The following is a 24,427-nucleotide window of genomic DNA, read 5'->3' on the forward strand; positions in this document are numbered from 1 at the left end:
TTTAAGACAACTGATAAGTTCTCTTATGTATTATGTTATCAATATTTAGAGAATAGCTTATCCAGATTTATGACATAGTTACAAAAAAGTTTCCTCTTAATATCAATAGTGAAAAACCTGATTTTGAAACATGGCCTTTGAAACACTCTTTGAAACATTCTACCATGCCCCCTAAAGAACTGGCCCCAGTTATTGGAGAACAGAAGATGCTGCACCCAAATGAGTGAAGGTGCTATCTGGGGAAAATTACTCTCTGCAAAAAACTGTCCTGACTGCCAGCTGCACGCAAGGGAGGATAACGGAGGATGCGTCTCAACTCACATGGTCTAGTTGGACTTTAAATCTCTGTTTCATTAATATCTCTTTTCAGAAAGTATGAAAGTCAAGTTTCCTGAACATTGGAACACCTGCTGGTTCTGTGGGATTTCCTCTGGTCGAAACCCAGCCAGGATCCTAATCCCCCAAAGCGATGGTGTGGGGTGCGTTTCCACCCCTCTGGGTAACAGCTGCTGTCTGCTCCGTGAAGCTGGGTCGCGCTGTCGCTCGGCGTCAGAATGACATTCTGGAAAGAATCAAAAATTTGTTTCTTACATTTTGATTCATCTTCACACAGCGGCGAGTCCTTAAGTTCCTGTACCTAACAACTTATTTGCCCTGAATACCAAAGAAAAAAAATCTAGTATTGACCCATATAGCATAAAGCTTCTTTAACGGTCTGCGGTGAACGACCAGGTTATTTTTTTGGTCTATTACCTAAAAATAAATAAAATAAAAATAAAACCAGATACATACTCCAAACCATGATCTTAAGGTCGCAGTGTCTTTGTAGTATAAACTGCAGACGCCTTCCTGAGGTAAGGGGAGGGGGAGTGGCTATCATCTCTTTATCAAGGGGGCTTTGTAAAGATAATGCGAAATGACAAAAGTTTACTCAAACTTTAATGCGACAAATTAACTAACTGTTTCTATTCAGGGTTGAAAGAGTCACTTCCTAAATACAAAAACTGCCCTCCTTCAAGTCCCGGGGACCATTTCATGGCTAGCAGACATTTATCTGCTCAAGGTAAGTGCTGTTGGTCTCCAGAGTTTCTAGCTGGGAAAAGTTCTCATTGCAGAGAAAAAGACACTCAAACCCCATATCACGAAAATGAAATGATACCGACAAAATAGAAGCCCCTGAGTTTTATGATTTGATTCAGCAGCCATAACATTACTCTTCCAAACTGTTCTAAAAGTGTCCAAATGCTAACCCCCACCTTCTCAGGGGCTATTGAGGACCAGTCCATGCACCAGGGGAGCCCTGGTGCAATGGACACATTTTCTTCTTTTTTTTTTTTCATTGAAGTGTAGTTGATTTACAATGTTGTGTTAGTTTCTGGTGTACAGCATAGTGATTCAGTTAGACAGATATATATCTTTTTTCATATTTTTTCATCACAGGTTATTACAAGTTATTGAATATAGTTCTCAGGGGACACCTTCCTTCTGATGACATCCTTGGTTTTCCTTCAGAGAACTTCCTCTCTTTTACTTCTAAGGTACACGGGCACATGACCCAGACCCAATGAGGTTCCAGCACTTGGCCTAGAACTTTTGGGAAAAAAGTAATTATTTCCATTGTGATTGCTAGAATATATGCATCATCCTTTCTCATCAGTGTTTTTTTTTTTTTTTAAATATCATTATTGGAAAGGTTCTCGGTAGTGGACTGTGCCAAGTGGTTGTATTTTTCACTTACTTTACATTTTAAAAGTTTAACTAGATCAGCCTCCATCAGCAGTGTTTGGAGGTGTCCTTGGGAGCACTAACTGTCACAGTGCTGCCTGGTCTACTGGATGTTAAAGTGGCATCTCAAAGACAGTCCACAATTTAAAAAAATAAACTGATCTATAAAATCCCCAAGTCTGGAACCACTGGCAGGATTATTTATTATTTTTTCCCCCAAAATACACACTCTTGGGCCCTTGGGGAAGAGTTCAAGTGTAACGGAACTGGTATACTGGTACAGGAATATGTATCTTTTAAAAGCCTCCTGAGTGATTCTGAGACACCCCCCTGGTCAAGAGGGTGATGTGATTTAGCGGAAGAATTGGGAAACACCAAGTGGTCAGCAGTGGTGAAAACCTCCAAGAAACCAGGGTGGTGGGAATACAGAAGAGTTAAATGTGAAAGATGTTTTCTTAAATAGAATGAATAAGACTTGGCATGGTCCTCGAGGGAGTTATAAGGAGAGATGGAGTTCAAGAGAAAGCCCCAGAACTTCCACTATGGGAATGACCTAGCTTTGTTGTGCGTGAATGGGGTTCCCATCCTACTTTGTTCTTCAGAATTCATTCCTCTTAAGCGAATCATAGAGACACAAAGAGGATGCTTAGGGAGAATGGGATAGACTTTCAGGATATGAGGTAGAATATGGAATTCTAGGGTAGATGTTGTTTGTTTTTCACTGGTTGTCTGCCACCAAGTTTTCATATTCTCTAGTTATAAAAACAAAATAAAACAAAACAAGTGAGTAGATGCTTAAGATGTAAGCCTTCAGCCACGTGGAAGTATCCTAGACACCCCTCAATGGACAGCTGATATATTGCTAAGTCCCTAGAAGGGCGCAGATCTGCCTCCTATATCTTTCTACCTGCCATATTGCTGAGCACCCAGAGGTAGGTGGTGCTTATCACTAGACCTTCCGTCCTTTCACTGAACCACTCAGCACCCCGGGAATACCATTTTATAGTTTAAAACTTCAGAGCTATTCCATATTCTTTAACCTCTCAGGGTCTCTGTTCCTTTGTCTATAGTATAAGTGGTTTGGATCAGTTCTGATTTGGCGAATTTAGAAGACAAGCAGTAAGTTCCGATTTTTGACGCATTCGACCCATCAAATGTTTTATTAACTGCCTGTGATGGGCCATCCCTTGGATACGGGATGTGGAGCAAAGGGAAGAGTCCAAGTAGACCTTTGACCCAAGCAATTGGATATGATGGAACATGTGTATGTGATTACCTATTGGAGTATGAAAAACCACCTCAAAACCTAGTGGCTTCAAACAACACTCTTTGGACAAGAAACTGAAAAAAAAATTTTTGTATATGTGTAACTTAATTCCTTTGCTGTACACCTGAAACTAACATTGGAAATCAACTACACTTCAATAAAAAATAAGAATAAAAAAAGAAAACAAAAACAAAAACATTCTTCATTATTTGTCATGATCCTCTGGGTTGACTGGGCTAAGCTGTGCTGTTCTTTTCATGGAGCAAGACCAGGATTAGCGTGAGGTGAATGAAGAGCCTAGGGTATGGGATGTAAGGGGCAATTGCTCTCAAGGGCCCTGTAGCATCCTCCTGAGGGTGAGCACCTCCTTAAATTTTGTACCTGGGTGCCTCACCCCCCTCACCCTAGTCCTGACCCTGGGTTGGGGTTTCTCTCATGTACTTTCCATCAGACGGCAGCTGGAGCTGGAATCATCTGAGGGTTCCATTGGGCTGGACATCCAAGATGGCTTTTTCACTCACGTGTCTTGTTCCTTCCTCACTCACATGGCCAAAGAAGCTGGGAGCTGACCAGCCACCTCATTCTCTCCCCATGGATCCCCTCTGCATAGTGAGCATGGCTTTCACAGCATGGCAGTCTCAGAGTAGTCAGATTTCTTATATGGTAGCTGGTTTTTCCAGAGCAAGCATTCCAAGAGTCCCAGGTAGAAGCTACAAAACAAGGCATCTTGTGCCCTCTCCAGGAAGCCCCAGAATGTCAATCACTATCACTGCATGCCATTGGTCAGAGTCATGAAGACCTGCCCAAGGCGTTAAGGAGAAGGAACTTAGACTCTGCCTCTTGATCTCAGTAGCATGGATATCAAGGGATGGAGGAAACCGATGGAAATGAATTTTGGAGAATGTACACCACTGAAAGACCAGGAAACAAACAAGTTTTGGGGGTGGGGAATCAGACGTGCTCTTGGGGAAAGTTAAGTTTGTGATGCTCATTGAGCAACTGAGTGAATAACATACACATGGAAGTTAGAGAAAGACTGGTATTGAAGTGATCAAATCGGGAGATGTAATTTACCACCTAGGCACTGGATGAGATCACTTGTGGAGTGAGGAACAGAAGAGCAGAGAGTGTCAGAAGCCAAATGAAAAAGTACTTTGAAGAGAAGGCTTATCAGTCCCATCCCATGGTGCTGAAAGTTCAGATAAGATGAGGACTGAGAGGTGACCGTTGGGTAGAGCAAGATTTTCACCATCGTTGATAAGAAAAATGGTGAGGTAGCAGACTCTTGATTATCGTGAATGGAGGAGAGAGTAGAGAACGCGAGTAAAAGCAAATTTTCCAAGGAGTTTTCATAGAAATGGGCTAGTTACTGAGTAGGGAATTGAGATCTAGGAAGGGCTTTTAGTTTTGTTTTGTTTTAAGATAGGTTGCAGGTGGATGGGCACGATACTGTAACAAGGGAGCTAAGGCAGCAGCAGAAGACACTGCAAAGCAAGGGCTTGAGCACAGGGGACATGTGACAACACTGAGACGGGCGAACTGGGAAGACAGGAGGCGGTGGTCAGCGAAATGACATTCCGATTAGAGATTCTGAATTAGAGACTTCCAAGGTGACACAGTGATGGTAATACCCAGGTCTAGGGGATAGTTAAGGGTGGGTGGTTGAATGTGAGGAAGTTAAGGGACTCAGAGGCTGAGGTTGTCATAAAGAAAGAAAACCAGAGAGCCGGATGCCGAAACCAAATGCAGCCCCGAGGGAATTAAGCTGAATGCCCAGTTGCACCAGGGGTGCCCCTGTACTATGTCCACTGAGCTGCGATGGAACTGCGTTCCCAGAGTGCCCCTCCCCACGTGGTTCCCGGCTGGTGTTGGCCACAAGGGGGCTTGTGCACCAGATCTGGAAGGAGGAAGTGAGGCAGTAGCACCATATTCTTTTTAGGCTCTGAAGGTCGTGGAGAGCCCCAAGCACTGTGGCAGCTGGCAGGCTTCCTGGCTGATGTAAAGCTCCCCTTGGTCGGGATGGGCCAGCACCTGACCTGAGCTTCTCCGGCTCCTGCTAGTCTCCTCCTTCTGCCTCTCTGAGTCCTGGACAAAGTGCATACCAGCTCCACATTTGAAGGCCCCCACAGGTCACCCACTGTGGCACCGACGTTGGAAGTGATGAGCGAGACTCCAGTTCCGGTTCACCCCTACTGGTTCCAGTTTTACTTCCCAACCACCTATCTGCCCCAGTGAATTCAGGCTCGACACCAGATGCAGAAGCAACAGACGACACCACCTGCCGCTCAGGTCCCACCCTCTGGGAGGTGCCCTCTCCATATAAATCCTTCATCTCCCTTGTTCATGGACTCTCCTCTGGTCAAGCTCTGGCATATATAGCATCCACTGAGATGGACTAACTTCTGTCCTCTGCACCCATAGTGATACTGTTACTGAACCAGGTTCGTTTGCCCAACGTGCAGCAAGGCAAACACTGAGATGCCGGGGCTTGTAGCAGAGAAGGGGTTTATTCACAAGGCAGCCAAGCCAGGAGTCTGGGAGAACAAATCTCAAATCTGCCTCCCGAAAGGTGAGGGGCTCAGGGTATTTATGGGATAAACTGAGATCAGGATCATGGGGAAAGGGGATTTGAAAAGAAAAAGGTGAGGCAATCGTTGTTCTGTGCGGGTGCAATTAAGTTACAGGCATCTTCTTGGGACCCGTGTATTAGCATGTTTTAAGGGTGAATTTTGGGCCCTCTGATCTCAAAAGGTCACCAAGCAGAAACTGGCACATGCTCAGTTGGAGGGTCAGTGGTAAGAACTGGTCTTAACCAGCTCGAGCTCAAACTGGATACAGCTGAGTCCAAGTTTCTGAAAAACATCTGTGGCAAACACCTTACTGTCTAGGCTCCATAATGCTTGGAGGACATGCAAGTTTTTGTAGCAACAATTAAAGCAAGCTTGGTCAGTGAAGGCAGGTTACAGGTTTAATGGATCTAACTGACGGTAACACTTGGTGTCAGTGCCGGTGATGCGCATCCTTGAGAGGACGGAGGACACAGCCACTCAACTCATTCTCTGTCTTCTTCGGTTCCCAGGAGCAATGCTGGTTGAGAAGGGCTGTAGATGGAGGAAAAGTCAGTGGGCGACCGTTGGAGCAGCTGACAGTAGCTGACAGTTCAAGGAAGCTAGAGATTTCCAGAGGGGGAGGGAAAAGAATAGTTTGGAAGTGGGAACAAGGAAGGAATGACAGCCGTGTACCCTGCTTTGAGGTCTGGTGCGACGCGGCTTATGGAAGAAAAATCAGCCAGGACTGCTGTGCCGAAAAATGTCAGCTGGGATTTTATTTTTCTCGGCTTTATTGAGATATAATTGACTGATTGATTGTATAAGATTAAAGTATCCAATGTGACAATTTAATAAACGTATACACTGTGAAATGTGTACCACAATAAGGTTAGTGAGAGCATCCTTCACTTCACATGATTACCATTTTGTTGTTATTATGGTGAGAACATTGAAGCTCTCATGTCATAGCACCTTTCAATTTCACAGCGCAGTATTGTCAACTGTAGCCACCATGCTGCGCCTTACATCCCTGGAACGTATTCATCGCATAACTGAAAGTCTGTACCCTAGACCAATATCTCCGCATCTCCCCCAACCCTCAGTCCCTGGCAACCACCATTCTATGCTCTGTTTCTGTGAATTCGGTGAAGACCCCACACAGAAGTAAGATCAGACAGTATTTGTCACTCTCTGACTTATTTCGCTTGGCAGAATGCCCTTAGGGACCATCCATGTTGATGCAAATAGCAAGATTTCCTTCTTCCTTTCTATGGCTGAATAATGTTCCATTGCATTGCGTACCGCATTTTATTTATCCCCTCGTTGTCCACTGATGGACATTTGGGTTGTTTTCCCATCTTGGCTGCTGTTAATAATGTTGTAATGACCAAGGAGTGTAGATACCTCTTTCAGATAGTGATTTAGTCTCTTTTGGAGAAGTACTCAAAAGTGGAATTGTTGCTTCATATGATAGCTCTATTTTTAATTTTTCTAAGAAATCTCTGTACTGTTTTCCATAGTGACTGTACCAATTTACATTCCCACCAACAGTGCACCAGGGTTCCCTTTCCCTGCATCCTCACCAGCATTTGTTATCTCTCGTCTTTTTGATGACAGCCATTCTAATAGGTGTCAGGCGATACCTCACTGAGGTGTTGATTTGCATTTCCCCGGTGATTAGTGATGCTGAGCACCTTTTCATGTATTTGTTGGCCATTTTATATCCTCTTTGGAAAAATGTCTACTCAAGTTCTATTTTTTAGTCAGATTGTTTATTTTTTGTTGTTATTGAGTTGTATGAGTTCCTTTTGTATTTATATGTAGTTTGCAAGTGTCTTTTCTCATTCTGTAGCTTCCAGCCAGGTTTTAGAGCAAAAAGGCGAGGCTCCAGCTCCGAAAGCAGGTTGGGGATATTGGAGATTTTGCCAAGAACAAATTGAGAGCTCCAGTGGAAAAAGTGGGTTTTGGGGGGGGAGTGGGGGTGGGGAGCTCATAGTGGGAATTAAGTCAGTTTAAGAGATGTACAGAGTGATGTGGGGATTACTGTCTGGGTGATGAGGGATGGATTGGAGGTCTGTTGCTGTCAATGAAAACCTGGATATGAGACAAGGGGGTACTAGGTCTCTGGGGCTTACAGAGGGGCCTCCTTCCTTCTCTTTCATCATCAGAGCCTCTTTCTGGCAGCTGACAGCCATGCAGGCCTGAAATGCCATGAGACTGGGGTGCCAGGAGGTGACCCCAGAGCTCTCATAGCCCTCAGGTCTTTACATCCCACTGAGAGCGATCTCAAGGCCAGGATGTGACAAGTTTTACAAAAAAACAAAAAACAAAAAAAACCCAAAAAACATGTGGCCGTCCAGAGCAGTCATTCTCAAAATCCGGTTCCCAGACAGGAAGCAGCAGCATTCCTTGAGAACTTGTTAGAAATGCAGATTCTTATACCCTCCCTTACTGCCCCCTCCCCCCACCCCAATTTCCTACTTACTGCATCGGGACCTCCAGGAGAGGGCCCGGCAACCTGGGTTTGAACAAGGCCACCAGGCGAGTCTCAAGCTCACAAAGGTCTGAGACCTACTAATCGCAAGGAACTCAACAAACATTAGCTGAAAGATGCAGCTGAATGTTGACCTTGTTCTTAGGAGCCTAAAATCACAGAGCATTAAAAATGAAAGGACTTTTCCCAAATGTCCAGTCTGGACTTGAACCTTACACGTGAAGGGTCCAAGTCACAGAGGAGTGTGACTTGTCCAGGCCCTCCTGGCAAGACTGAGACTCCAATTCCAAATAACCAAAAAGACCCAGAGCCCGGGAAATGTTGTCCTGATGGACCACACAGCTGCAACCTCCCTCCCTCCCTCCCTCTCTCTCTCTTTCTTTCTCTCTCTTTCCTTTCTTTCTTCCTTCCTCCCATCCTTTTCTTTCTCTTTCTTTTCTTTTCCTTCCTCCTTCCTTTCTTTCTTTCTCTTTCCTTCTTCTTCCTTCCTTCCTTTCTTCCTTCCTTCCCTTTCCTTTCTTTCAATATAGATTGATATTGTTGTTGGTGTGTTTTCTATGACTCAAGTCAGAGCAACACGGTCTGTCTTCCTTCAGCCCCGTTCCTTTAAAGTTTATTTTAGTTTTGTTTTGGGGATTGCAGAGGGCTTGCTTCCTAAGGCAGACCCTGAACCTCTGAGGAATGCGGCAGGCTCTGTAGGAACAGGAGACTTTCCTGCAGCCTGCTAAGTCTGCAGACGCTGTGTCTCCATCTGACTTTTGCCACTTCAAATTCACCGGGCCCCCGGGGAGAGGCGGACAGCCGAACCCTGTGCTCATCGGAGCCCCGGCTCCCTCTGCTTCTGGAGAGGAGATTTAGCCTTAATTTTTGTGACAGATGGAGTTGATAGTCTCTCCACGGAAAGGGGAGGAAAAAAGCGCCAGTTTTTGACAGGCCGCAGACGCCCGATGCCTCTGGTGGTCGAAGGCTGCGTTGCGCCGCAGTTAAGGTAGTCCGCAGAGTCCCGCGCCTGGATTGCAGAGGCTGCTGTACCCCGGCGGTTTCCCTTAAACCGAGCAATGGATTGAAACATACCCTTTAATAAAAACTTTGGAGGATGCCAATTTATCCCCTCCCTCTAGGTTGTGACTGCGGCCAGATGGCACCGCTCAACATTCCTCAAGATTTTCAATACTATGATTATTTTTTCATCACCGTCCGTGTTAGAAACTTATATTCTCGATCATGGTATCTCCCCTGCCAGGTAAGTATAGAAACTTGTATTCTTTAAAAAATTTAATTTGGCTTACTGGATTTCTGTCTTGCAGCTGACAACGATTCCTGGGTCAGGAGCCAGATCGGTAAATTGGGACTCCGGTGCTGGGCAGGGGTGGGGAAGAGAGGTTTGTAAATATCTCATCAGTATCCCCCTAACTAAAGCGTGTGCCTCTTTCTTGTCTGCATCTGGATTTTTTTTTTTAAGTTTCAAAGTCCCGCAATAAATTCTCTGATTTCCCTCCCTCCTCCCCCTGTGATGATCAAGTGAAGATGGGGAACTCGAAAAACAAACTGAATTCTGAATCCAGTCGAAAGCACGGATAGGGGCCAGGGAGAGGTTTTTTTTTTAAGTACCAAGATAATAATAATAATAAAGGAAAAAGAACCAAACAGAAAGGACCGTGGCCAAGCCGGATGCAAACAGCTGCCCCTGAGCCCTGCCCGCTGGTTCTGTGCACGAGCAGGGGCTCCATATCCGAGCCTCCTTAAGAGTAGGAGGAGCTCCCGGGCCTCTGTCAGGCTCCTTAAGCCGTTTCTTTCAAGCCCTGAATGCCTGAATGTGAGCGGCCCACCACCCTCCCCGCCCTCCCCCACTCCGCAACCTCACTCCAGCGGCTCGTAAAAAAAAAAAAAAGTTTCAACAACAACAGGCGGGACCAATAGCATCTCGAAAAGCCGGGAAAGGGGGCCGAGCAAAGGGCGAAAGAGAGTGGAGAAAGGAGAAAGCGGGCAGGCTCGGAGCGCGCGGGGCCGGGGCTGGGCGAGCCGGAGGAGCGTTGCTAATGTTTTTGTTTGTTTGCTTTTCCATGCATGCATAATGAGGGGGCACCGCGGCACCACGCGGGGGCTCCCGGCCCACTTTTGTATTTAAAGCCTCGCCGCGAGCGAGTCCGCAGCCGGGCTCAGCGGATCCGCTCCCTGGGCTCCTTGTCACCCGAGAAGCCGCCGCCGAGGGAAGCTCGGGAGCCGCGCTCCGGCCGCGCGGAGTTTCTCGTTCTCCCCGCGCCGCCCGGAAAGAACGCCCCGGAGCTCGGCCGAGGCCGGGGTCGCCGCGGGCGGAGGGGGAGGGGACGCGGGCGGCCGGGCCGCGGGAAGGCGGGCAGCGCCCGGACGCGAGCCAGGAAGCGGCGCGATGCGAGAGCCCGCGGCAGCGGCGGTGGCGGCGGCGGCGGCGGCGCGGCGCTGAGCCCGGGAGGAAGGAGCCGCCGCGGCCGCACAACGGATCTGCAGGCGCGGAACAAAATGCACCCGCGGCGCCGCGCGGTCCCGCAGCCCCGCCGCGGCCCCGCGGCCCGCAGCCCCCCGGGGCGGCAGTGAGCGCCTCCCGCCACCGCCGGGGGCCGACCGGAGGGGCTCTCCGCGGCCGTGCACAACCAGGAAGCCCCCGCTGCCCGGGCCAGAGCCGACCTTCTGCAAGCAGCGGGGCACCAGCCGGCGGCGCGCATGGATTTATGAAAACACTCATGCAAGAAGTTGGCAGGACTGAGGCAAACTTTTCCGCCGGCTCCGCGTCCGCCGCTCCCCGCGCCTCGTCTCCTTTCCGCTCCTCGCCCGGCGGCCGCCGCTGCCCGCGATGGTGGCAGGGCTGCTGGGCGGCGGCGGCGGGGCCCGCGGGGGGACCGTGCTGGGCGCCTGGCTGTGCCTGATGGCGCTGCTGCAGCTGCTGGGCTCGGCGCCGCGGGGCTCGGGGCTGGCGCACGGCCGCCGCCTCATCTGCTGGCAGGCGCTGCTGCAGTGCCAGGGGGAGCCGGAGTGCAGCTACGCCTACAACCAGTACGCCGAGGCGTGCGCGCCGGTGCTGGCGCAGCGCGGCGGGGGCGACCCGCCGGGGGCCGCCGTTGCCGCCGCCGCCGCCGCCGCCTTCCCGGCCTCCGCCGCCTCCTTCTCGTCGCGCTGGCGCTGCCCGAGCCACTGCATCTCGGCTCTCATTCAGCTCAACCACACGCGCCGCGGGCCCGCCTTGGAGGACTGTGACTGCGCGCAGGACGAGAACTGCAAGTCCACCAAGCGCGCCATTGAGCCGTGCCTGCCCCGGACGAGCGGCAGCGGCGCGGGCGGCCCGGGCGCGGGCGGGGTCATGGGCTGCACGGAGGCCCGGCGGCGCTGCGACCGCGACAGCCGCTGCAACCTGGCGCTCAGCCGCTACCTGACCTACTGCGGCAAGCTCTTCAACGGGCTGCGCTGCACCGACGAGTGCCGCACGGTCATCGAGGACATGCTGGCCGTGCCCAAGGCGGCGCTGCTCAACGACTGCGTGTGCGACGGCCTCGAGCGGCCCATCTGCGAGTCGGTCAAGGAGAACATGGCCCGCCTGTGCTTCGGCGCCGAGCTGGGCAACGGCCCGGGCAGCAGCGGCTCGGACGGGGGCCTGGACGACTACTACGACGAGGAGTACGACGACGAGCAGCGCGCCGGGGGCGCGGGCGGCGAGCAGCCGCTGGATGACGACGACGGCGTCCCGCACCCGCCGCGCCCGGGCGGCGGCGCTGCGGCAGCGGGCGGCCGCGGGGACCTGCCCTACGGGCCCGGGCGCCGGAGCAGCGGCGGTGGCTGCCGCTCGGCGTCCCGAGGCGCCTGGACCCCGCTCGCCTCCATCTTGCTGCTGCTGCTGATCCCGCTGCTCTTTTAGCCTTCGCGCCCCCCGCCGTCGGCAGCGGGAGGGCCGGCGCCGGGGCACCTGTGGCTCGGGGACAGAGTGGATGGATGGTTGGGGATGCTTTGCAAAACGTTTCCTAGGTAGATTCTGCCTAGCCGGCTTCCCCGCCTCCTCTCCCGAGCAGGACTTTTTGGACATCCTCCCCTGCCCCCATTCCAGGCTCCAGAAACTCCTTGCAGAAACCGGCCTAGCGTGAGCTCAGGACGCCCGGGATGAAACGGGTTTGGGGGGCAGAACCGTAGTCCCGGACTCCGAAGAGAGGATGCCGACTAGGGGGGCCTTAACAGTGTCATGGGACTGGGCTTGGAGCAGGGGTTTTGCAGGAGGATTTATATTTGCAGAGGGGCTGTTTATTAGCATTTCTCCTGCGGGGGGGGGGTGCCGGTATCGACTTTTATCGTGGCCAGTGAGGACACTGCAATCCTAACCGATTCATTCGTGTACTCTTGATATCAGCGCCCAGAATTCTCAGTCCCCCCTACCCCCGAGGGGAGGGGGTTGGGCATGAGAGGGGTTAATTTTCCTGAGTTAGTTTTGGGTAACTTTGAGCCCTTGACTTCAATATCATTGCCACCACTCTGTCTCTTAGCACATTTCCTAGGATTAAGGGTCCAAAAATGCTGATCTCAAGGGTTGCTGGTGGTGTTGAAGAATGCAACTTTTTATTTAAAAGAGCTCTGCACTGCCATCTAAGAAAGCTTCTTAATGGTGTTTGTTTTGTTGTCATTTTTGTTCTTTACATCAAGAAATTGTATGTACAAATACGCGGGGAACATATATTGCCTCTGCTTTTATCAGGGTGCTTATCCCTGGTACTTCGTATATAAAGTGTATTAAAACTGGGGTTTGTTACCAGTTGCTGTATTTTGTATATAGAATTTTTATAAATTGTATGCTTCAGAAATAATTTATTTTTAAAAAGAAATTAAAAAATTTAAATCCACATCCATGGTACACCTTTCCTCTCTGAAATGTAAAGAATCTGTTTATCACCAGGGATCCAAAACCGCAATCCATTGTGAAGTGTGCTCTAGAAGAGTTTTTAAATGTACAGTGTATTTTATAGATTGAAGTTAACATTCTTATTTTCAAGAGAATTTATGGACATTGTAGAAATGTATAAATGCATTTCCAAACTGCCTTAAACATTGTATTTTTATAGACATTGTTTTTTAAAAAGTCCTATGTTTTAAGTAACTATGGCTCTGTGTATTTTTTTGGTTATTTGTTTTATTAAAATGTGTACATCAGTAAAGAGTTTTAAATAATGAATATGGTGTAGTTACTTTCCAGAGTTACATTGTGGTTAACCCGGTAATGGGTGAGGAGGGGGGTGGAGGGGCCACTGGGAATCTATCAACCATCAACTGAAATTAAAATACAGTACAAGACAAGAAAGGAGAGCTATTATTTCTGCCTTCAATTTAATGAACAATTAGACATCTGTAAATGAGGCAGCTAAAAAGATATAATTGACTGGTCTCCCATTGGTTTGCGGAGAGAATTCACATAATTTGGGGATAACCCGGACATCTCTTTCCCCTCCCCCCCTTTCCACTGGGACCCCCTCTCTCCCCACCCTCAGGAGTGTCCTCTTTGGCTACTAGACTTTTCTCATACAATCAAACATGCCAATAACATCTGTTACCAATAGGCCTTAGGAAACCTGGGAGACTCAACTTCAAAGTCATTTTCACACTTTGGGTGAAAAAGTACAAAATTTTGTTACAAAACATTCGGGCGGGCAAAAGTAAACACACTGGGGAGAGGAACAATTACCAGAACTTGTAATATTGTTGTGAGGAGTTGTTTAGCAGTGGGCTGGAGGCTGGGTTCCTGCCAGGGCTACTGATCTACACTCAAACGCCCTTAGATAAATAATTACACTCTTAAGCTGTGTCGAGTGCTGATACACTTGACCTTGTAAATAGAAATGTTTGCAGTAGGAATAAACTCCGGCATTGGAAAATCTTTTAAACATTAACACAAAAGAGAGCGCTCTGTCCTCTGGGGATTTGAGTCTGAACCTCGCCAAGCTAGGCACTTGCAAGGGGGAAAAAAAGTTTATTTATCTTCTATTCCTGGTGTTTATTTAAAGCTTTTCATTTTAAACTCGGTGATTGGAAGGCAAGTCAGGAGTTTAAAAGTCACCACAAATAAACTTCGTCTGAGGGGTCGACAGATTAGCAAGATCTTGTGTCTCTTTCTATGATATTAACATGTGCTGAGAAAACATAACCAGATTTCTCTGCTGCCTGAAGTAATTAACAAAGCTATGCCCCCTTCCAGCTTCCTCCCACCCACTCCCACCCCCTTCTTGCCAGGTTTCTTTTGCCTCTAACTCGCTCTTTGCCCAGCTTGTATGAAGGGCTTCGAGGCACTTCTTATTAGATCTAAAACCAAGAATCATATTTGCGTAGCATCAGAAAGTCTGAGATAGTTGGAGTGTCAGACCAGCCCAGGAGAGTGGTATGTGGCTAGAACCCCGTCACCTGAATGGTTAAGTAAACATTTTGTTAAAATAAAGTTGCAAGCGTTGTTTCTTTGGGAAGCGAACAAAGGGTATTCCAAGGGACTTGTAAATGAAATCAGCTTTCTTTACAAAACGACGTCAGCAATGCGTCTGCGTTTGTCCTTAAATATATTTAAATCATCTCTTCCTCGTGTTATTTTAACACATTCTTGACGAAAAGTTAAGTCTTTGTCCCAGTAAAAGGCCCAGTTTTCCCCAGTAAGGAGTAAAAGGCATTAGCACTAGAAAAGGCCTGATAATTAACTGCTACAATAAACTCACGACTCGATTTTACAGGGTCCTGTCAAAAGCCTCTGCCTGGACTAAATCAACACAGCTCACTCTTGGGGGAGCAAGGACACGAGACTTTATGCCTTCTTCCTTGAAGAAAGTGAACACTGATCGGTGGTCCACTTTAATTTAAAGAGTTCTACCCTGGAGCTCAGAAGCCCCCTCGACCCTCTGCAGACCTAGTGGATTCCAAGACAGGTTGCTGAGATGTTAGGTTACAGGATTGTGTGGGTCGCCATCTGCTCTTAGGCAGAAAGGATTTTTACAGATGTTGACATCTGTAATATCTCATGCTCTCTGGGGAGCCTTTGGAATTTTGGACATTTGAGACGGCCAAATGTCTCATGGAGAATGCCTGGAAGTACCATTATTGAAAGAAAGGGTATTGCTGGCTTTTCCTGGGGATTCTTTAAAAAGTGCCACACTGCTAACAGAAGCCTTCCAGGGTGAAAGCAACTCCTTTTGGAAAAAAATCTGCATCCTCCGGGCCGCTCTCATTTCCCCCTTAGCAGGTTTGCATTCTCAGTGACAGTTTATTTGTCTTTGGAGGCACTTTAGTGACAAATGTTTAAGGGAGTGTGGGACAATGGTGGAGAACAAGGGGGCAGTTCATTGAGCTGACAGTGACCATACAGTAAATGGAAGGAGGTTCAGGCTTCACTGCTCACCCAAGCACACGGCAACGCTTTTGTGTATAACCACAATGGACATAACATAAGGTCTCTGTTTATTTCCAACAATATCTAGCGATGTCCGCAAGCCGTACACGTATGTCAAGTGGAAAAATGGCTGGAGGGAATGAAATTCTTGCACCAAGGCGCAGGACATCCCTTAGCATGCGCAGAGCCCTGAGAAATGTTCCTAAGTCAGGAAGCAGCTGCCAGTGCCAACTGTCCCAAACTTAAGGGGCCACCAGCTCTGACACATCTGGGGTGCACTGCAGCTCTCCCCTCCTGGGTCCACGTGGGTGAAGATAAGACTCAGAACCAGCAGTCTCTCTCCCTTGAAGAGTCAAGAGAAAGTGTGTGGAGGCGGGGAGTCCCTTCCTCACCCCTCCCAGCCTTTGCACCCCAACTCCATCCCAGCAATGCCGTGTTATATAGAATACAAAGAGGGGCAAATGCCAGGAGAACCTGCAGAGGCATCAAACTCTGCCTTGCAAATCTTTCGACTTTCAACTTTGGCTTTGCCGTATTAGCTCGCTGCTTTCAACGATGGAAGTTCTCAAACGTAAGCTCGTGTATCCCTTCTTGAGCCCGTAAAAAGAAAAGCAGACATTATTTGTTCTTTGACATCTTACACCAAGGACCTTCAGAATGTTGTCAGTTGACCCGGTGTCTCCCAGCTCCCCAAAGCAAGGTCGCGTTACAACGCCTGTGGCCCCAGAGCAGTTCTGGGAAGCTTGGGTTTCTACTGGGTCTTGCAGCCTTGTGATTTAAGTGGAGTTAGTGGTTACTGTATTGCATCTGAGGGCTTGCTTCTGCTGGACAGTTGAAAAGCTTCACCCTTGACTATCTGAATGACATAAGTAATGTGCTATTAGCATGAATACCTTCTAAGGCATCCATTTAATCAATTTCTCAAATAACAGAATGATCTACTACAAAATAGTGGACTGTATACACTATATTTTGGCACAAAGATGGTCATTCTCCCACTAGTAACCAGGGGCTCTAAATAAATGATTTCAACAATGTTTTATTAAAGGACGACAAGAGCCCTCGAGCTGCATTAATCGGGGAGAAGTCGAGTGGCACTTTTGTTATGGAAATGTTAAGCACATAATAGCACTGCCAGACAATGTGCAGCCACTTCATTCTTTCAGCCATGCTGACACCTCTTAAAGAGGAACTGCAGGGAAGGATGTGGGAAAGATTTGCTTTCCGAGGAAGCTTTCAGCTAATATTTTGGAGGGCTACCTCCAAACCCTGTGTAATATGCATGCAACGGATGCAGCCGGAGATGCTGGAAATCTTTCCTTCCCCCATTCCAGGAGCCTGGACTCCATAAGAAAATCACATGCTTACATTTTTTTGACCTGGCGTTTGTCAAAACTCTATTTTGGTGATTTCGTACTGCTGTGAGTCCAATTGTATCAAGTGGATCAAAGACTCAGTTTCTCTCACTGGTGTTGATATAAACTAGATGTAGCTTTGCCGAGTTGTCCTTAAGCAAACAGGGCCAGTCTTCATGTCTGCAAACAGGTGAAGACACATGTCATCAAGGACCTCTTCAATCTGTAACAAAAGACAAAGCATTTCCTGTTTCCAGACTTTACAGACACCTTTAGATTCTCTGGTTATCAATATGAATTTTTATAAGTTTATCTCTACATTTAAATATGGCAAGTTCTGTCTGGTGTTTGTGGGTTCTCGGATGCCAGAACAGAGTAATATCTCACAACTAAATCCTACTGTGTATTTTTTTTTTTATCACTGATCAGACATTGCTAAGCGCCATGATAAAGATCATTTCCGGGATATTTGAGGCCATTTTCATAGACGTCTCTTTTACAAAAACAGCAATCATCTAACCTTTAGTTTTAGCCCCTCTCACCTCTTACCTGTCAGGTGATACCAGCTATTTGGAGCATCCTTCTGTGGCAAACATTGAAGTAAGCTCTTACGGTGACTCAGACTTATGTCTGCAATCCTGAACAAGCGAAGAGAGGAGATGGTTCCACAGGCATCTGTTGAGGGGCTGCTATGTGTAGAGGTACCGGTGTGAACATGATACAGTCTTGTCCCTGGACAAGTAGACAGTCAGGATGGAGAGACAGACACGCACGTCCTTTGGGTATCAAATGGCAAGAACAGAGGAGGATGGTCAGATGACGAAGCCCAATGCCAAATGTAAAGAAGTCTTGGAGAAGGTGACACTGAAGCTAAGTCTGAAGACAGGGTGGGCATTAGCGAAGAGATCAGTGGGGAAGATAGTTCCATCAGAAGGAAATGCAAGTCCTAAGACATGGAGGATTGAACAGCGTAACATGAGTGTGTGAGTGTGTGTGTGTGTGTGTGTGTGCATGTATGAGTATGTGTGTGTTATCATTTGTTACCACCAAAATATAAAATGGGAAGTAGCAAGGATGGGGCTTAAAGAAGGGTTAACACTAGATCACAGAAGTCTTGAATGTCATTCTAGGGGTTGATGTCTCCCTGCTCAGTGCCCATGACGGGAAACCTGAGAATTCCCAGCCGAAGGCTCCAGAATTGCACCTCCTCGAACGGACTACCTGATGGTTTTAATGAATGACGACTGAAGACTGGGACCACAGTTACTCCCAGGTCCCTTGGAAAAGGCCACGCACTTCATTAGAATAGTGGCAGCTGGGGAGGGAGGAGGCAGGTTCAAGGCGCTCTGTAATCGGTCAAGTATGGAATGTTCAGGGATCGGAGGCCAATATGACTGGTGGACGGCTGGCTTTCTGGCTCAGAAAACTGGTGGATGATATCATGTTTGGCCCTCCAGGAAGAAAGATTGGAGGGCTAGTTATTTTGGGGGGATATAAGGAATATCCGGTTGGCCACGAAATCAGCTACAGGAAACCAACTACAGAGCTGAAGCTTGAGGCAGGAGGCAGGCTCACAGAGTGGTCAGTCTGAGTAATGGACCCAAAAAGAGCGCCGAGAGAAAGGGTGCAATGGGCAGAGGAGGGAGTGCTCAGAAAAGGAACCCCAGAAGGGATGAGAGAAGGTCAGAGGCATCTGGGGAGGAGCAAGAACATGGAATCATAAAGCTTCTGAACATGGACACCTAAATGTGAAAATGCTGACGAGACCAACGCTATTGCTTAAAAAGAAAAATGAACTCACTGGATGTCTAAGAAAATATAAGGGACCAGAGTGTTCTTCATTGTAACAACAGTAGTAATCATAATTATAATCGCAACTAACTCCAGGAAAATAGAAAATTACCAAAATTATGCCATTGCGTCAAAATAATAGTAAGATTAAAAAATAATGACAGTTAACATTATTAAGTAATTATTACTATGTGTGATGCCCAGTGCTGAGCGTGTAATATTTCATCATTACAGAAACTTCATTTGTGGTTTTCATTGTTATTTCCACATTACAGATGAAGGAGCTGATGTTGCAGCAAACTGAGCATGTTTATTCAGTATATAAGTTGGTGAATATACAGTTAGGTCTGTTTGTGACAAGAGATTGAGATCATAGCTACATTGATGCTCAAAATGTATATGGTGGCATTGCAGGGAATTATTACTTTCTTCCTTATAAAGTTGTATGTTTCCCCAGTTTTATCAATGAATATATATCACCCTGCTTTCAAATTTAAACATTATTTAGCTAATAACACTCCAAACCATATAAAAGAAATGAGAAGGTGAGTTTTGCACCTGTGGTCCCTGCCTCCACAACCTACACTTCAGAGGACTGTGCCCTCCCTTCTTTTATTTGTTCCATCTGAGACTGGAGGGAACGGGCAGGGCACAGCCATTAGAAGAATGTCACAGCTATTGAGGATAGGACATAAACTGGTTAGAACCAACTCAGCCCAAGATGGTGGAAGATCTGACTTCCGGTAGACCTTGAGCCTCATTATATGCTCATTGTAATACATTAGCATGCTAAATGCCACACCCACAGGCACCATGACAGTTCACAGGCTGACCATAAAGGCCAAAAAGTGGGCAGGGGCCCAATTCTGGGCAATCCCCACCCCTTCCCCAAAACAGTTGGAAAAATCCTCCCACTTGTTAGCACGTGAAATTACCCAGCCCATAAAAACTAACCACCCCCGCACCTCAGGGCCACTCTCCCTTCTGAGAGAGACCACATTCTGTTTATGGTGTGAGTCTCTTCCTGAATAAATCTACGTTCATTTTATTATGGCTCACTCTTGAATTCTTTCCTACTTGAGACAAGAATCTATTCTCCGGCTCCATCTTTGGCACAGCCAGCCGGGAGGATTCTAGCAAATCTTAGCCTCAGATCTGCATGAAGAAGTGGCCTCTTTTTGAAGCCTAAAATAATTCAAACTATAAAATTATTCTATGTGAGAAAGCATGTGACAAATGAAAGTAAATCTTAAAAACATTGCTTCTTGTTAGAGCAAGAAGGGTCTCAAGAATTTTTCAGTAATCTATTTATTGACGTATTCATTCATCACTCACCCAATTAATGTTTGTTGAGCACTTACAATGGGCCGAGTGACAGGCCAGGCACGAGGGGATACATCAGGGAACCAAAAAGTGAAGCTTCCTGCTCACAAGGAGTGTGGTCCATGTATTAAGCATTTTGTTCATCTTTCCCTTCTCAAAATGTGTTCATTGCAGCAACATCGATGCTCCTAGAGAACGTCATTCTAAGTGAAGTAAGCCAGAAAGAGAAAGAAAAATACCATGTGAGATCGCTCATATGTGGAATCTAAAGACTCATGGACAGAGAATACAGACTTGTGGTTACCAGGGGGGTGGAGGGTGGGAAGGGATAGACTGGGGTTTCAAAATTGTAGAATAGATAAACAAGATTACACTGTATAGCACAGGGAAATATACACAAAATGTTATGATAACTCACAGAGAAAAAAATGTGACAATGAGTGTGTATATGTCCATGAATGACTGAAAAATTGTGCTGAACACTGGAATTTGACACAACATTGTAAAATGATTATAAATCAATAAAAAATGTTAAAAAAATGTGTCCATGCTTCGATACGTGTGGGAAAATATAAACTTCCGTATGTATGACTAATCATTCTGGGATTTTCTTTTTTTATGTGTTTTACAAGTGGAGGAATTAAATCCCATAATTTTCAGTTCAGCTATACGGCTGTCTTCTGCTAGTGAAGTTCTGATGGATGAGTTAAGCCAACAATTACTATGGCACTTTTCAGGAGCTACAGTGTGCTCTAATTCTTGACATGTGCCTAAATGAAAATGTATGATTATATTCTAGAAGAGCAAATTATCTATGAGTAAATAAATCATAAAATTGCACATTATTTCATATTATTTTTTTAAAATAATCATCCGTCAGTTCTGGAAATCGACATCAGACTCATATTTTATTTAAATTGTCAAATGGAGTCCTTGCTCATTGTCACCTGACTTTTCTTTTTGCAAAATTTAATCTATCAAAACAAATAGTATCTTTAGGAAAAGATCTGCCAATATTTGGGGTGCCAGCAGGAAACTGGTTATTTTATTCTTGGCTTCTGTACATAATAGAGCACCCCTAAACTTAGAGACTTAAATCTAGCTATCATTTATTTGCTCACAATTTTGTTACTAGTCCAGTTGGACTGGGCTCACTGGCTATGGTTGTCTGGGGTCAGGTGGGGGCAGGGTTTCTTTCTGACGGTCTCCACACGACGGGCAATTGGCTGGTGTGATGAGGGCAGCTGAGACACGTGTTCCGCACATCTAGCAGGCTAGCCCAGGTTTCTTATTATGACAGCCCGACTCCAAAAGCAGCAAGAGAGGGAGAAGCCCCAATGTGCAAGCACTTTTTCGGCTGTTGCTTGCATCACAAGTGCCAGTATCCCATTGGACAAAGCAAGTCATGTGACCAAGCCCAGGGTCAAGGGTGGAGAGAGAGACCCTACCTCTTGATGAGAAGCGAGATCAAGTCCAGTTGCAAAGGGGCACACATGCAGAGCTGGGAAGAATTATGGAAGCCTATTTGTAAATCCTTCCACAACAATGAATATTTTCCTTGGGTTTTGCGGGCAAGATGGGGAGAAAGAAAAGTAAGAGAGTAGTTTGTGGATTTACGTTTCAGAATTTATAGAATGTCGGATCCCAAAAGCCAGAAAAGACCTGAAACACTGTCCTATCCTTTTATTTGCAAAAAAACTGGCCATGTGATTTGATACCTAGAAGGACCATTTCTTCACTTTCTTCTGCTTCAAAATATTTTACTTTAAGTAATACCATACTTTTTGCCTTCCAGAAGAATTTTAGAATTAGCTTCTGAAATTTCTTTAAAAAGCTTTTGTTGAGACTTTGGGATTGGATGTAATTCATAGATCAGTAGGCAGCTTTATAATTGTGAGTCTTTCCATCTTTCCAGCTAGATAAACATTATATTGATCCGTAAACAGACCTTACTGTAAATTTTATGCCTTAATTTATTCAGGTTTTGTTTATTTCCTTTTAGATTTATTTCTAGGTACTTTGTAGTTTCTGCTGAATGATGATGATGGTAATGATGATGGTGATTGCATTAGCTAATTCATTATTGCTGGTATACAGGAAACTTGTTTTCCGTGCATTGAGCTTTTTTTTTTTTTCATTTAAATTGTGAAATTTATTGGCATAAACTGTTTCATAATACCTACCAATTAGCATTTTATTATTGAAACTATATTGATGTTAAATTTTTATTTCTTTTTTATTGAGGTCAATATACTCACATACTCTTTAATACTACTTTGGGGGGTGACACAGCTTCTTAAATCTTTTCATTTTCAATCTTGTGGTTTTTGTTTTGTTTTGTTTTTCAGTTCTTATAAAGAGCACATAGTTGTTAGGGTAGGTTTTATTTGACTGGTTAGTTGATTGGCACTTTTTTTTAATCCAATGGAGATTTTATCTTTTCATAAGAAATTCACGTCTATTTACACTTACTGGTTATTGGTTTGTATCAATTTATTCTTACCATCTTAGTTGGTGTTTTAAATTTATCATGCTTTTTTGTTTCAGTTTGTTTTTTAATCCCACTCTGATTGCCTTTCTTGGATTAATTATGTCTTTTTATATTGTTGTTTTGCCGTGTGCTCCCCACCCCCAGCTTAACTCTCCCAATAGTTTGAAAGTTATACATTTCATTTTTATTTTTTCTAGTGTTCACCTTAAAATCTAACCCATATATTTAACTATTAATCTCCCTTGATGTCTAAAGTTACTCTATATTGTCCTCCTAAAGAAAACAATCATTTCTCCTAAGCCTTTTTTCCTCATTATCCTTCACCATCCCACACTTCCATGTTGTATCATAAATTGTGCTGTTTCGCTCTTTATATTTTTTCTTTGCAATCCATCTTTACTTAGAATTAACAACATATTACTGGATTTTTTTTTTTCGTGGAGAACAGCAAAAAGGAGGTAAGCAATTATATCTACCCTTAGGGAATTGTTATGAGATAAAAGGGAAATATGAAACCTGCTTTTTCCAGATGGAACCAAAGTTTCTCTTAGGGAGGAAATAGTCTATTTCGGAAGAACCTTGATAAGTTGTTGGGTAGGGGCATGGAGGGAGGCTCCGGAATGGAAAGGTGGACTGGAGAACACAAAAAGATCCTTCAAGTGCTTTTTGGGAGAACTGAACCATAATTTGTGGTGAAGAAATCATAATTCAGAGGAGAAGAGAGTAAGAAAAGTGGAGAGCAAGATAAAACACAGCCACACGGCAAGAGATGGACGTGGGGGTGACAGAACTAGAGGATGGACTTACAGGGAAGAAGGAATATCTAATATTCACTTTAAATATCTACTGTATGAACTTACATACGTATCCTTCAATGTTATCTATAATACTCATATAAAAATACACCCTCCTTAATGCTCTTGATTTTTGTAAGCGATGGATACGTTGTTCAAGAAGAAAGAACTTTGTCTCATTGTAGGTGGGTTTGAGTAGAGAAATAGATCCAAGATGCAGAGAGGGGAATGAGAGTAAAGGAGAGGCAGAAAGTTAGATTTAGAGGGGATGAGAAAGAAAAAAATGATACTCTGGGAATTGAGCAGATTCTTATTTTAAAAAAACGCAGGACTCCCTATGAACCAGGAGGTTCCATGTCTCAGTGTGCAGGAACCCGGGCAGGTGGTCAATGAATGGCAGCTGTAACTATCACTGGGAAATGGGACAATAGCCACCATACTTCCAGCAGAGGGGAAAATGCAAACCAAATGGGTTCATCCTGCAAAGTCAGCGCTGTGTACTCTAGATACCCATTCCAACCTGAGGTTCTATTACGATTCTTGAACCAAAAGCCACGCTACCTCAGTCCCAGGAATAGTCACTTCAAATGTGTCAGGCCCTTAGAATTTCCTGTCTTCACCTTCTGATACAAGCCTTGCCCGCTGGGAAGGAGGCAGATCTAGCTTTCGTTGGCGACAACATTTAAGGATTCTTTTTGTCTGACTCTGACATTTAGCCTCCCTCGCTGAATTTCATTTTAAACATTCCTATTTCATTTCGAGCTGTGGAAAACATCTCAAATCCAAGCAAAATCTTTTGGAATAAATTCTTTTCGTCCACTAAGCACATTCCAGGCGTGCATCTGACTTTACTTTGTGATGTCACCAGTAAGAATGTTTTCCCCAGGAAGCAAACATGCTTGATCTTAAGTGAGTCTTTAGCCCTTCTGAGCTGTTCATTCAATCAGTATTTATTTAGGGTCTCTATGTGCCGGGAACAATGCTGCAGACTATAGAGACAATGTCACAATTATCTCCATGACTATCCTTATCATTGGTCAGTAATGGATAGCAGAGCAGAGGGATGGCCTGAGAGGAGGGGTGTGACAGCTACCCCACAGCTCTGTCAACTTTCTCCCAGGCATCCAAATAAACATTAACATGAACTACATGAAAATGATGACATGTTTGCTGAGTCAGCATGATTTCAAGACGACTTTCCCAATCTTCCTTGTCATGGGTGCCCCCATGCTCCTAGATACAGAAATTTTGAGATGTCACTGG

The 24,427-nt window shown here is 45.7% G+C and overlaps 1 protein-coding gene and 1 long non-coding RNA gene across 7 annotated transcripts; one reads left to right on the forward strand and one right to left on the reverse strand.

Moving 5' to 3' along the window:
• Positions 1-9,928: 9,928 nt before the first annotated feature.
• On the forward strand, positions 9,929-13,220 carry GAS1 (growth arrest specific 1). Its single transcript, XM_072959181.1, has one exon. It carries the CDS (start codon positions 10,866-10,868, stop codon positions 11,919-11,921), a length of 1,056 nt encoding a protein of 351 aa, XP_072815282.1. The 5' UTR covers positions 9,929-10,865; the 3' UTR covers positions 11,922-13,220.
• A 2,241-nt stretch (positions 13,221-15,461) lies between these two features.
• On the reverse strand, positions 15,462-24,093 carry LOC140695802 (uncharacterized). Of its 6 annotated transcripts, XR_012071623.1 has the most exons (5): positions 23,726-24,093; positions 19,892-20,082; positions 17,315-17,641; positions 16,779-16,988; positions 15,462-16,266 (listed from the first exon to the last, which is right to left on the reverse strand). It is a non-coding gene; the product is annotated as an uncharacterized lncRNA (long non-coding RNA). The 6 variants fall into 6 exon arrangements; XR_012071626.1 differs by lacking the exon at positions 15,462-16,266 and having other exon boundaries at positions 16,434-16,988; positions 17,315-17,541; positions 19,918-20,082; XR_012071624.1 differs by lacking the exon at positions 15,462-16,266 and having other exon boundaries at positions 16,434-16,988; positions 19,918-20,082.
• Positions 24,094-24,427: the final 334 nt, after the last annotated feature.

Source organism: Vicugna pacos, chromosome 4, assembly GCF_048564905.1.
Source record: "Vicugna pacos chromosome 4, VicPac4, whole genome shotgun sequence".
In the NCBI taxonomy this organism is placed as follows: Eukaryota; Metazoa; Chordata; class Mammalia; order Artiodactyla; family Camelidae; genus Vicugna; species Vicugna pacos.